Raw genomic sequence first — 14,956 nt, 5'->3', positions numbered from 1 at the left:
GTCAAAAAAGCAACTAATTTTGCTCTAATTTAAGTTCTCAATTTGTTCAGTTATTTTCTATTCTCTGTGTTATTGTAATACCACTGTTTAGGACATATTGTAATTATATTGTTTGGGAACTTTGCAATAATATTTTTTAACAATGGCTTCCCTTGTGCAATGCCACATGAGAGTAACTGGTAAACTTCTGCTTTATCTCAAGAGGGCTGGAATACAAAGGGGTAGAAGTTATGTTACAGTTGTACAGAACTCTGGTTTGACCCCATCTGGAGAACTGCATTCAGTTCTGGGCACCTTCACCTCAGGAAGGATATATCGGCCTTGGAGGGGGTGCAGCGCAGATTCACCAGAATGATACCGGGGCTAAAAGGGTTAAGTTATGAGGGCAGGTTGCAAAATCTAAGCTTGTATTCCCTTGAATGTAGAAGATTAAGCGGTTATCTAATTGAAGTGTTTAAGATGATTAAAGGATTTGATAGGGTAGAAAGAGAGAAACTATTTCCTCTGGTAGGAGAGTCCCGAACAAAGGGGCATAACCGTAAAATTAGAGCTAGGCCGTTCAGGGGTGATGTCAGAAAGCACTTCTTCAAGCAAAGGGCAGTGGAAACCTGGAATTCTCTCCCATAAAAAGCTGTTGAGGCTAGATCAATTGAAAATTTAAAAACTGAGATTGATAGATTTTTGTTAGGCAAGCATTAAGGGTTAAGGAACCAAGGAGAGTAGACGGAGTTAAGATGCAGATCAGCCTTGATCTAACTGAATGGCGGAACAGGCTTGAGGGGCTGAATGGTCTACTCCTGTCCCTATGTTGTTCATTGTTAAGTGGATTGCCTGTGGCTTTTCCCGTAGAAAGTCATGATTAAGCAAATTTTTCTCTGAGTGCATTAGTGATGCTGTAAGTGTGGGCTTGGGCATGGAGATCTGCAGCTTATGAAGCTCCATTTAATGGTAGAAGTGTGAAGCCGCTGGCATGACTGTGTCACATAATGGTGATGCCCAAATAAGGAGTGCACGACATGCATTGGAAATGTAATATATTATAGATAGTTCTCATAGGATAAAGGTAACTGGATAGATCTAATGGTCGTAATGTGAATTCAAACTTAAGTGGTATTATATCATAAAGTGATGCCGTGTTTGATGTTTTATATAGGAGATATTTTCTACTTCTATTGAATTCTTAAAGCTGGAAAAAATTGAAGTAGGAGGAGTTAGAGGAAATCTACTTGGCCAAATGGTGCAGCAGATCTATGTGGAGTTTTTAGAAGTCATTAAAATCTTTGCTGAATGCAAGTACAATCCTTTGGATCCAGCAGAGCACGTAAGAAAAATTACCTGACAGAGTGATGTAATACTATCATGAAATATTTAATCTTGTCTTATATTTAAAACAATATAAGCTATTTATGGTGTTTACTGGTCCTAAAATGTTTCAGAAGTATGTCAAAATTGAAAGGAGCACAATACTGCTATTAACTTTTATAATTTCATAATGAGAGTATGTTCATATTTTGAAAACCGTTTTTAGTGGTGGGACTTAATTTGAAAGACTTTCTAAAATGCTATTCAATCTTTGAACTGGTTCCTACATGAAGATGTCATTAGAATCTTAATTCAGAAAATAATCTTTATGCTTAGATATTTGTCACCAAATGAAGAGCACTTTGGCAGCATATTTGAGACAATCCCATAAAAACACAGAACAACTACAGATTTATATATTCAAAGTTGATTTGTTCACTGCTACTTGACCACCAAATAACTTGTACCTCGTCACCTCAGATATTTTCACATTTCCATGAGTGACTGACATAGATAAGCTTGATGTGTCAATCTGTGCTACCATGTATTATGGGAGCACACTCGACACAATAATGACCACGTTGCACCCTAAAAAGGTAAACTAAAAGAGACATATTTAGTGTTTCCAAGTTATTCATTGCAGGTATCATTTGTGCGTGTTTCAGTGCCTATTATGTATATTGTTTTGTTTACCCTTTGAAACTCTTGTACTTTGCTCATCCTATGTGTATGTATATGTAAATGTGTTTATAGCCATTTCTGGTAAAATTTACAATGATTAAAGTTGTCACACCCAACTGGGATGTCAATTTTGATATGCTTGCATGATGGTAGGATTAGTGGCAGGGTGTGTCTTCATTAGTCACTAAGGAAAGTGTATGTTTTTTTTCATTTGTTTTCAGGATATGGAAGATGTTGGCAAGGTCACATTTATTGCCTTTCTGTGTTGCCCTTTGAAAGTAGTGGTAGATTGCTTCCTTGAACCACTGCAGTCTTTGTGATGATAATGCTCCCATGTTAGTGTTAGGTAGAGAATTTCAGAGTTATGACCTATTGACAATGAAACCACAGTGCACCAATGGTGGAGAAGGTGGATATTCAGTCCAGAGGCAGGATGTTGATCAAGCAGACACTTCTGACCTGGATGATATTGAGGTTTTTGAGGCTGCATGCGTCCAGGTGAGTATTCCATCTCACTCCTGATTTGTTCCTTGTGGATAATGGTGAGGCTTTGAGAGTTCAAAAGGTGGGTCATTCATCGCACAGCTCCTAGCCTCTATCCTAATCTTGTAGCCATGATTTTGTTATAGTTGGCCCAGTTAAGCTTCTGGTCAGTGGTGAGCCCCAAGATGCAGGCAGTTGGAGATGCAATGATTGTGATGCTGTTCAGGGGGAGGTGGTTGGCTTTTTTTCTTGGAAGTAATCACTGCTTGGTATATTACCTCTCCTCTCCTCTTGGTATATTACCTTTCCTCTGGCACTCAGCTTTTGCATCCATGTCTGGATCAAAGCTATGATGAGGTTTGGAGCCAAATAGTTCTGCCATAACCCAAAATGAGCATCGGTGAGCACATGATTGGTAAGTAGGTATTGCTTGATGGCAGTATAGATGACTCCTTCCATGTCTTTGCTGGCATTTGGGAAGATGCTGATAGGACAGTAATGGCTAGGTTAGATTTGTCCTGTTTTCTGTGAATAGTACATACCTGGACAATTTCCTACATTGTTGGAGAGATGCCAGTGACATAGCTGCCTTGGAAAAGGGGCACAGCTAATTCTGGCTCACAGCTATTCAACACTACAGCTGGGATGCTGTCATGGCCCATATCCGTAGTTGTGTCCAACACATTAAGCTGTTTCTTAATGTTGTGCTTTTTAACGATTTTAAGTGATCTTTCATGGATACCAAGGCCCCAGTCATGGTCAGACTATGTGTCCAAGTTTTGATGTGTTTCTTCCTCAGTGGTTCTCAGATGACATCAGGCTGTTAAAGCATAGCAAATGGGCATCTGTCAGCTTTGTATAAGTATTTCTTGTGATGATTGCAATAACTATTGTCAAGATCTGACACCTGTAGTTGCAAAGCTTCCAGAAGAGTTTTCTGATTATAGGTTCAGCAGACTAGTCTGGAAAGATACTGCAATGTTTAACCCTGAATTGCGATAGATTGTAGTTCAGGCACAATATCTGCTGTCATTTCTATCATTGTGGATTATATTTCAGTCACATACTAGTAGTGTAGCATGAATGCCAGAGAAGGAGGCATTAATATCAGTGATGGATCTCCCAGTTGTGTCCAACCAGTGGTATGTTACACTGTGCAGCTCTATATGTCCTGAATCTTGGTCTATAATTAAGACCGATTTTGAAGTAGGTGTTGCTTAGGGAGGTTGAAACTTGTTTATAATTGAAGTTTTTGTGTCCCAGAGATTTTTTTTTTACTTTTGTAATAAACAGATCAACAGTATTTGCAAAGTAGTATCCTGTCCCAAAACTTTATCCATTTGTTACATAGGGGGAGGTTAAAGATTGAGGGATTCTCATATATGTAGACTCTTGAATGCTAACATTCCATAGATACAGAACATTCAATTATAAAACAAAATATAACTTATTAGGCTACGTTCTCTGCCAATGGTACTACCTTTCAAAAAACTTAGAAAATGCTAAGGGAGTCTATTGAAATAATTGAACAAAGTTTATTTATAAATCTAAAAGCTGCCTGCACAGACTGTTGCCAAATGTTCCTACTGTATTGGCCCAACAAGGAAGGAGGCATTGCTGGACTTGGTTCGAGGGAATGAGGTGGGCCAAGTGGAGCAAGGGTCAGTGGGGAGCATTTAGGGAGCAGCAATCCTAGTATCATAAGGTTTAGAATAGATATAGAAAAGGACACGGACCACTTTAAAGTAAAAATACTCAATTGGAGGAGGGCCAATTTCAATGGGATGGGAACGGATCTGGCCCAGGTAAATTGGAATCAAAGATTGGCAGGTAAAACTGTAATTGAACAGTGGGTGACGTTTAAGGAGGAGATGGTTCGGGTACAGACCGGCACATTCCCACGAGGCAGAAAGGTAGGGCAACTTAAGCCAGAGCTCACTGGACTGCAAAAGAGATAGTGAGTAAGATGAGACGGAGAAAAGGGGTGTATGACAGATGTCAGGTTGATAACACAAGTGAGAACCAGGCAGAATATAGAAAGTTCTTGGGGAAGTGAAAAAGGAAATAAGAGGGGCAAAGAGAGAGTATGAGAATAGACTGGCGGCCAACATAAAAGGGAATCCAAAGTCTTCTACAGGCATGTAAACAGTAAATAGGTAGTAAGAGGAGGGATGAGGTTGATTCGGGACCATAAAGGAGATCTACTCGTAGAGGCAGAGGGGATGGCTGAGGTACTAAATGAATACTTTGCATCTGTCTTTACCAAGGAAGAAGATGCTGTCACAATCTCAGTAAAGGAAGATATAGTTGAGATACTGGATGGGCTAAAAATTGACAAAGAAGAGATACTTGAAAGGCTAGCTGTACTTAAAGTAGATAAGTCACCCGGTCTGGATGGGCTGTATCCTAGGTTGCTGAGGGAAGTAAGGGTGGAAATTGCGGAGATACTGGCCATAATCTTCCAAACATCCATAGATACAGAGGTGGTGCCAGGGGACTGGAGAATTACAAATGTTACAGATTGAGAAAGTGGTTTAAAAATTAAATAGAGGCATAGAGTACAAAAGTATGGAAGTCATGATGAACCTTTATAAAACACTGGTTCGGCCACAACTGGAGTTTGTGTCCAGTTCTGGGCACTGCATTTCAGGAAAGATGTGAAGGCCTTCGAGAAAGTGCAGAAGAGATTTATTAGAATGATTCCAGGGATGAGGGACCGAAGTTACATGGATAGACTGGAGAAGCTGGGGTTTTTAGAGTCATAGAGTCATAGAGTTATACAGCACGGATAGAGGCCCTTCGGCCCATCATGTCCGCGCCGGCCATCAGCCCTGTCTACTCTAATCCCATATTCCAGCATTTGGTCCGTAGCCTTGTATGCTATGGCATTTCAAGTGCTCATCCAAATGCTTCTTGAATGTTGTGAGGGTTCCTGCCTCCACAACCCTTTCAGACAGTGAGTTCCAGACTCCAACCACCCTCTGGGTGAAAAAGTTCTTTCTCAAATCCCCTCTAAACCTCCCGCCTTTTACCTTGAATCTATGTCCCCTTGTTATAGAACCCTCAACGAAGGGAAAAAGCTCCTTAGTATCCATCCTATCTGTGCCCCTCATAATTTTGTACACCTCAATCATGTCCCCCCTCAGCGTCCTCTGCGCCAAGGAAAACAAACCCAATCTTCCCAGTCTCTCTTCATAGCTGAAGCGCTCCAGCCCTGGTAACATCCTGGTGAATCTCCTCTGCACCCTCTCCAAAGCGATCACATCCTTCCTGTAGTGTGGCGACCAGAACTGCACACAGTACTCCAGCTGTGGCCTAACCAGTGTTTTATACAGCTCCATCATAACCTCCTTGCTCTTATATTCTATGCTTCGGCTAATAAAGGCAAGTATCCCATATGCCTTCTTTACCACCTTATCTACCTATTCCGCCGCCTTCAGGGATCTGTGAACTTGCACACCAAGATCCCTCTGACCCTCTGTCTTGCCTAGGGTCCTCCCATTCATTGTGTAGTCCCTTGCCTTGTTAGTCCCTCCAAAGTGCATCACCTCGCACTTTTCCGGGTTAAATTCCATTTGCCACTGTTCCGCCCATCTGACCAACCCATCTATATCGTCCTGCAGACTGAGGCTATCCTCCTCGCTATTTACCACCCTACCAATCTTTGTATCATCAGTGAACTTACTGATCATACCTTTTACATTCATATCCAAGTCATTAATGTAGACCACAAACAGCAAGGGACCCAGCACCGATCCTTGTGGTACCCCACTGGCCACAGGCTTCCAGTCACAAAAACAACCTTCGACCATCACCCTCTGCCTTCTGCCACTAAGCCAGTTTTGTATCCAAAGTGCCAAGGCACCCTGGATTCCATGGGCTCGTACCTTCTTGACCAGTCTCCTGTGGGGGACTTTATCGAAGGCCTTACTGAAATCCATGTATACCACATCCACTGCGTTACCCTCATCCACACGCCTAGTCACCCCCTCAAAAAATTCAATCAAATTAGTCAGACATGATCTTCCCTTGACAAAGCCATGTTGACTATCCCTGATTAATCCTTGCTTCTCCAAGTGGAGACTAATTTTGTCCTTCAGAATTTTTTCCAATAATTTTCCTACCACTGATGTTAGGCTCACTGGCCTGTAGTTCCCCGGTTTTTCCCTACTCCCCTTCTTGAATAATGGTATTACATTAGCGGTTCTCCAGTCCTCTGGCACATCCCCTGTGGCCAGAGAGGTTCTGAATATATGTGTCAGAGCCCCCGCAATCTCCTCCTTTGCCTCACACAGTAGCCTGGGATACATTTCGTCCGGGCCTGGGGATTTATCCATTTTTAGGCCTGCTAAAACCGCCAATACCTCCTCCCGCTCGATGTTAATATGTTCGAGTATATCACAGTCCCCCTGCCGTATTTCTATGTCTACATCGTCCTTCTCCATAGTGAAAACAGATGCAAAAAATTCATTTAGAACCCCTCCTACATCTGCCGGCTCCACACACAGATTGCCATTTTTGTCCCTAATGGGCCCTATTTTTTCCCTAGTCATCCTCTTACCCTTAATATACTTATAAAACATCTTAGGATTTTCCTTTATTTTGCTCGCCAGTGTTATTTCATGGCCCCTCCTTGATCTCCTAATTTCTTTTTTAAGTATCCCCCTGCACTTTTTGTACTCCTCTAGGGCTTCCTCCGTCTTTAGCCTTTTGTATCTGCCAAAAGCCCTCCTTTTTTTCCTAATCCATTCTCGTATATCCCCTGACATCCAAGGTTCCCTGGAGTTCTTGGAACCACCCTTGACCTTTACGGGAACATGTTGCCATTGTATGGTCTCAATCTCCCTTCTGAAAGACTCCCATTGCTCCGATGCGGATTTTCCTACAAGCAGCTGATCCCAGTCCATTTTGGCCAGATCCTGCCTTATCCTATTAAAATCGGCCTTCCCCCAATTTAGAACCTTTATTTCCGTCCCCTCCCTGTCCTTTTCCATGACCACCTTAAATCTCACCGAATTATGGTCACTGTCACCAAAGTGCTCACCTACTAGCACTTCTTCCACTTGGCCGGCCACATTCCCTAGAATTAGGTCTGTTCTCCTTGGAACAGAGACGGTTGCGAGGAGATTTGATAGAGGTATTCAAAATCATGAAGGGTCTGGACAAAGTAGATAGAGAAAAACTGTTCCCATTGGCAGAAGGTTCAAGGACCAGAGGACATAGATTTAAGGTGATTGGCAAAAGAACCAAAGGTGACATGAGGAAAAACTTTTTTCCAGTGAGTGGTTAGGATCTGGAATGCACTGCCCGAGGGGGTGGTGGAGGCCGATTCAATCTTGGCCTTCAAAAGGTAACAGGATAAATACTTGAAAGGAAAAAATTTGCAAGGCTTCGGGGAAAGGGCGGGGGAGTGGGACTTGCTGGATTGCTCTTGCATACAGCCAGCACAGACTCGATGGGCCAAATGGCCTCCTTCCGTGCTGTAACCTTTCCATATGTTTACCTTGAAAGCTGGCTCACTGATCTCTGCACGTCTGACTCCCCGGCCATTCAGTGCTTATATCCTCCAATTTGGCACCTCCATTTTGGCTGCAGTTTTAAATTGCTGCATCCACCATGCTAAGTAGGCGTGTTTGTTCTGGTGATTAACTATATTGAGTTAGTGGATGTGCATCTATATCGGTGCTGATGTTTGGATGAGCTACACATGTATCTGTCAATGTTTCAATGAGTTCCCTTCTCATTCTTCCAAACTCCAGAAGATATAGGCCCAATCTACTTAATCTCTCCTCATAGGTTCTCATCCCAGGAACCAATCTCGTGAACCTTCATTGTTCCCCCTCTAAGGCACGTATATCCTTTCTTAGGTAAGGAGACCAAAACTGTACACAGAACTCCAGGTGTGGTCTCACCAGAGCCCTATATAATTGCAAGATGTCCTTACTCATATACTCCAACCCTCTTGCAATAAAGGCTAACATACCATTTGCCTTCTTAATTGCTTGCTGTACCTGCTTGTTAAATTTCTGTGATTCGTGTACAAGGACACCCAAATCCCTCTGGATACCAACATTTCTTAGTCTCTCATCTTTTAAAAAAAATTCTGCTTTTCTATTCTTCCTACCAAAGTGGAAGACTATCTTGCAACAGTGGACTGTGCCTAATTCTGTAATTAGCATTGCTATCTTCTCTCTGTGATCTAATGAAGTAAGCAACTTCAAAGGAAATTAATTCAAATGAACTTAAGAAATTCCAGAACAAGCAAAGGCCATGCACCAACTCTGCCCATCCAGAGTCTATGTATTACTATTTTATCATGGACCTCCTTCCCACACAACCTGTTGATCCCCTACATTAGAGAATATTAATTTATTTTCCCAACCTCCCTCTGAATTTTCCAGGCTAACCATCTGTGCTGCCTTATGTTCTGCTAGGGTGAATTCCTTAAGAGTCTGTATTATCCCTGGTTGATGGATTAAGCAGATGTAATTTGACATAGTACACGTTGACCCTCCAGAACACTACCTGTTCAGCGATGAAGCTACCATGACCTTTAATAAAATATAGCTTGTACAGATACAATTCTATGTGGAAAAAAATCCTAATCAGCTCCAAGTTACTGACCTACCTTTTATAGGGACGAATACCTTATTAATAGAAAAAAGATGTTAAATTGTGATTTGATATTATCAGGCACATGTCACACCACTGGAATGAGCAATTGGCTGGAAACAAATAATGCACATTGTGATGTCTGGGAACATTGTCCATATCATTTTCTCCATTCCTTTAAAGTAGATTAGCTGGTTACGCCCAAAGAGTATAAGTTCAGTTTTCTGGTGAATCCCATTGAGGCACCAACTTACTCAGCATAGAATGAGAATTGAACTTGGGACCTTAGAGTCTCCACCCCTGCCTCAGCCCATTTGCTGCTAAAACCCTCATCCATGCGTTTGTTACCTCCAGACTTGACTATTCCAATGTTCTCCTGGCTGCCCCCCATCTTCCACCCTTCATAAATTTATGCTCATCCAAAACTCTGCTGCCCATATCCTAACTCGCACCTAGTCCCGTTCACCCGTCGCCCTTGTGCTCGATGCCCTACATTAGTTCCCAGCCCACCAACGCCTCGATCTTAAAATTCTCATCCTCATGTTCAAATTCCTTCATGGCCTCACCCCTCCCTATCTCTGTAACCTCCTCCAGCACTACAACCCTCTGACAACTCTGCGTTCTTCCAATTCTAGCCTCTTGTGCAACCCTCATTTCCTTCACCCCACCATTGGCAGCTGTGCCTTCAGCTGTCCAGACCCTAAGCTCCAGAATTCTCTCCCTAAACCTCACCACCTCTCTCTTCTCCTTTAAGATGCTCCTTAAAACCTATCTCTTTGACTAAGCTTTTGGTCACCTGTTCTAATGTCTCCTTTCTTGGTTCGGTGTCAATTTTTATCTGATTATGCTCCTGTGAAGTGTGTTGGGATGTTTTACTACGTTAAATGTGCTACATCAATGTAAGTTGTTGTTATTATTGCTCATGCTGGCTTTATGAACTAAACTACTGGGAGAACCACATGTAAGCTAAAAGCACACATGATCTCTTTTGGTTGGAACTGATGCTTTTGAGTTATGTTCATTGTATACGGAGGAGACGTTCATTCAGAGAATAACCTTTGACTTTATTCATATTTAAACATTTTTCATTAATAGATATTTGTACAAGCATAATTATTTATTGTTTTATTTGGATGCATTTACATACAGAACTTTGAAGAAGACTATGCAGTGTTTCAAACCAAGATTGATGATTTTGACAGAAGGTTGGCAATGATCATTTGCCAGGGATTTGGTGACTGTTCAAGCATTATATCTGCTGTGAAGGTAAAACAGGATTATCAAAACTTTTTTTGAGACCAGGCATAAAATAAAATTGCATGTTTGCTACTACAAATAGACTATTTGTTACAAAATAAATTTGTTTGTCATTTGACAATATATACTTTTCCATGGAACATTGCTCCTTTTATACAGTTCTACTAAGAGGTATGCAACTTTTCAATAGTGCCAACATTGCCACAATAAGCTCCTATGGCAGCATACTGATGAGAAATACATACATTTGGTTGCCCCCCATACCAGGCTGAGATAGACAGTGCACTACAGGAAATCTCCTTACTTGAGTGGATCTCAAGCTATCTGCATTTCTAGCTTCAGCTCATAACATGAAGGCCTGCAGCAGCTTAAAGGAGAAATCACTTTTTTCAACATTGCTTGCAGAAAGATGCTGTGCAGCTAAAGACATGCCTGGCTGCAGTCTGGGGAAAAGCAATGCACCCTGCTTTAATGAAAAGACTGTAGAAATCTTGCTGAAGAAAGTGCAGCTCAGGAGGAATCTCCTCTTTCTCCAAGATTACTGTTGGGTGAACAAGGTAGTGGGTGAACAAGATGAGGGAGGGCATATAGCTTGACAGGAGATGGCAGATTTGATTAATGCAAGTAGCACTGTTCAGAGAATTTGGCTCCTGTGTTGTAAGAAATTGAATGATTTCGCCAGGAGGAGCAGAATAATGGACTGCAGCATCAGATCATATTTATGCATTATGCCATGAACTGTTATTTCCTCTCTATGCATTCTTTCATTTTGTCTCCACCTTCTCATGAGTGCCCATCATTGCACTTTGCACTTCCCAGCACCTTCCTTGCACAATGTCATCTCATTAGTATAAGACTGGACAGGACAACTCACTGTCAAATTCTTTGATGACCAGCACCTACATGCTGCAAGTTGCTATCTTCACAATACCTACAGGAAACACAGAGACACATGCATATGAGATTCTATGCTACCAATGTTAATAACTCAATGCATGTTTCTGCTTTGTAAGAAAAGGCAGTACAGAACAAGAGGGAGAGGATAACTATCATAGGAGGTCCAGCCACATTGCAGGCTCTCCAAAACCAGGGGTGGAACCTTCATCAGGAAGCAGGGGATGGAGATGCAAGAGACATGTCCCAGATCAGGAAGTGTACATCACTTATGCTTTCTTCACTCAAAATCCTATTCAGTTATGCGTTCACTACCATGAAAGCTTGCATAGATCAGCAGTTTTATGCCAGCTCTTTGATGAAGGCTGATTGGCAATGAGTTTTAATTAGGATCTGTTGTTAACATTTTCCTTTTTTTTGTAAGCAAATGGTGCAGAAGCTGTTTTGGAGTCCTCAGAACTGGAGTCATTAAACACATCACCTAGTGCTCTAACACTCAATTTCACTGCAAAGCAGCAGCACAGGTCCATTCATCCTGGGTGATTTAGAAAGCACATTCATTCAACCATTGAACATACGTAAGCACGTGTAGATAGATCCAAGATGAGCAGGAAGCACCTGGCCAGAGAGTCATGTCACATCTGTTCACAGTTGATGAGTGCAGAGATCCTGATCTCCGGGCTAGCTTTAAAAGAGCTTTTTCAAAGAGCCTGGACAGGCACGATGGGCCGAATGGCCTCCTCCTACGCTGTAAAATTCTATGATTTTAAAAGAAGGATGATTTTGGAGAACAAGAGATTTTTACAGTTGTTAGGGAACATGCCTAGGAGCTTTGAACACATGGGGTATGATTTTAAATGGGATAGACGGGTGGGTTAGGGGTGGGAGGGCAGTAAAAATGTTAAAAATCTAAAACCTGCCTCCATCCCGCCCATTTCCAGTTTTTATGGGGACAGGACGAGGGACGGGCGACAAATCCGCTCTCAGGAGGCGGGTTGGTCCCTAAAAGCTTTCAAGGAGGCCGCAGGCTTCCATTTTGAGAGCTTTTTTGCTTTTAACCCCTGGGGCCGGGACCCCCGTGCCTTCTCCTTCACGCCACGTGAGAGGAGGCGAGAAGGCCTGAAACTGCAGGTAAGTGCCTTTATAGCACAGCTTGTGGGCCCGGAGGAGCAGGAGTGTTTCCTCCAGGCCAAACAAGCCTATCTGCAGCGACCACCCCCATGATCTCCACCCCCTCCCCCCACGATTTCCGTCCCCCTCCCTCCACGATTTCCGCCCCCCTCCCTCTACGATCTCCGACCCCCCTCCCATGAAATCCAACCACCTGCCCACGATCTCTGACCCCGCGATGACTCCCGATTTCCCCCTAATGACTGACCCCTCTCCCCACTGAAGACTGAGCCCCTCAATGACTGATACCCTCCCCCCCACCACTGCTGGGCAACTAACACCCCCCTGCCCCCTCATGATCTCCGATGACTGACTTCCCCCCCCCCGGCAATTACTTCCCCTCAATCACTAACCCTTCCTGGTGACTGACCCCTGACCACCCCCCCCCTCATCTAACACTTACCTTTTCACGTCCTCTTTCTTCCTCTTCTCCCATCCAACTGAAGCCGACTTGTCAATCAGTCAGGCAGGAAACTGTCAAAAAATAAATAAAAGACATCCTTATGCATAGTATTAAAAAGTATGCAATCAGCTTTGGTATAAGTGACAGCTCCAGGGACATTTGCAGCACATGGTGGGGGCTGTTTTTTCAGTCTTTGCATCTCTGAGGAATGCTCAGATTGCTGCCATACAGGCCTTGAACTCCAATAACACCTGCTGCTTGGCCAAGTTAGACAACCGGCTGTTCCAATGGAGAGAGCCATTGATAGGGTCTTCAACGGTATTATTGTTGCTGTGGATCTGTTCACTCACAGAGTAATGGCATGGTGACAAGGAGGGAGGGAATAGGGGCAGGATGGACCCGATGATCCCTCTTTGATGACTTCATATGTACCAGAAAGTGGACAAGGCCAGGCTACCTCTCGCACCTGCAAAAAGGTTGCAGCCTGAAGCAGGAATATCTCGGAGCCATGCTCACAGAATTCAGAACTTAACTTAATATTAATAGTGTCTCACAGATGCTCAGCATCCAGCCGTGATATTTGTATCAAGAAGAAGATCTCGAGGGCAATTGGGGATGGGCAATAAATGCTGGCCTCGCCAGCGACGCCCACATCCCGTGAACGAATAAAAAAAAAGATTAGATAGTCAAACACAACATACAAACTGTTAGGAAGTGGAAGCACTGTACCTGAACCCGCTATTGGATTATCTAGTATAACATGTCTGCCTTCCCTTAAAACGGTGAAAGCCACTCCTCTCCTGACTACATTAAACTTGCCAAAGTGATTGCACAGGAGGATATACTAATTTAGATGAGGAAGGAAGATATCTCACATGGTTTTTTACTTTTCCATATGAAAATTCTAGTGGTCTGGTAGGATGGAATCTATGTAGAGGGATGGAATTTGGGGTGTAGACTGGATGTGCCAGTTTTCCACCCCATTTAAGTTCTGATGTAAATTTCACCGCATGTGAGCTTAGAAGGAAGACATGCCTGTCATAACAAGAGTACAACTGTGCAAATGAAGGGCTTAGACGGGATGATGTCATCCATTTTAAATTCCATCATTTCCATCCTAGGAACCACCAATTTAAGATATGCCACAATAAAGCAGGAGTACCTTAGAGCGTTGGCTGAGGAAAGCTTATGCTGGATTCACAAAGGCTAATTGCTGTTTCATAGTGATATTGGATACAATTTGTCTACAAAAGCAGACAATTTTCGCCTTTAAACTGTAAAATAGTTTGAATTTGGTTTGCACTGCTTTAAGACCCATCTGGATCCCAAGTACTAATAGCATTAAATTTCGGATCTAATGCTATTTGCATAACTATTCACAACTCCAGGTGCAAACTCCAGTGGGTCTAGGGATAACACCACTGGTAGAAGAGATTTAAGGTGATTAGCAAAAGAACCAAAGGCGATGTGAGGAAAACCTTTTTTATGCAGCGAGTAATTATGATCTGGAATGCATTGCCTGAAAGGGTGGTGGAAGCAGATTCAATCATGGCTTTCAAAAAGGAATTGGATGAATATTTGAAGGGAAAAAATTTGCAGGGCTACGAGGAAAAAGCGGGGGAATGGGACTAACTGGATTGCTCTTACAAAGAGCCGGCATGGGCTCAATGGGCCGAATGGCCTCCTTCTGTGATGTAACGATTCTATAAGAGGAAAATTGTGTGTAAGTCAAATTTAAGGGAATGAGGACAATTATAGGGGGGGGTGCCACAAGGAGGGTGACAAAATTTAGAAAGCTTCTGCAGAGCATTTAAGAGCACCTCAAATCCATCAGTAAGGCTGAAGAGGCGTGGTATTAAGAAGTGGCATGCCAGGATGAAGGAAAAAGGACCTGTAAGTGCAAGCATGAGTTTGAAGACCGGCGATGGTGAAGCCCAGCACCTGGCCTGGTCTTTGGCTGCTGAAAATGAGGTGGTGCTGCATGAACTGCTTCCTCTGTATCACTACAGCATCATCCCTGCAGCAAACCTGCCAGAAGATGCAGCCAATTTTCAGGCCATAGCTAACAGTTACTGTCCCTGCACATACATAAGTTCTATGCTGCATGGTAGTTGCTGGTATCCTTGCAGCAGTTGGCAGAGCTTTACATCTACC

At 42.9% G+C, this 14,956-nt stretch overlaps 1 protein-coding gene across 1 annotated transcript in view; it reads left to right on the top strand.

The window, feature by feature from the left end:
* The window catches only part of LOC137341448 (dynein axonemal heavy chain 17-like), a 574,489-nt gene that overhangs the window by 77,162 nt on the left and 482,371 nt on the right, over positions 1-14,956 (top strand). The window contains exons 9-10 of the mRNA XM_068004561.1: positions 1,154-1,321; positions 10,228-10,344. Coding sequence (XP_067860662.1) covers positions 1,154-1,321; positions 10,228-10,344 — 285 coding nt within the window. The remainder of the gene's footprint in view (positions 1-1,153; positions 1,322-10,227; positions 10,345-14,956) is intronic.

The sequence above is a fragment of the Heptranchias perlo genome, chromosome 23, assembly GCF_035084215.1.
Source record: "Heptranchias perlo isolate sHepPer1 chromosome 23, sHepPer1.hap1, whole genome shotgun sequence".
NCBI lineage: Eukaryota > Metazoa > Chordata > Chondrichthyes > Hexanchiformes > Hexanchidae > Heptranchias > Heptranchias perlo.
This window is presented reverse-complemented; position numbering and strand designations above follow the sequence as displayed.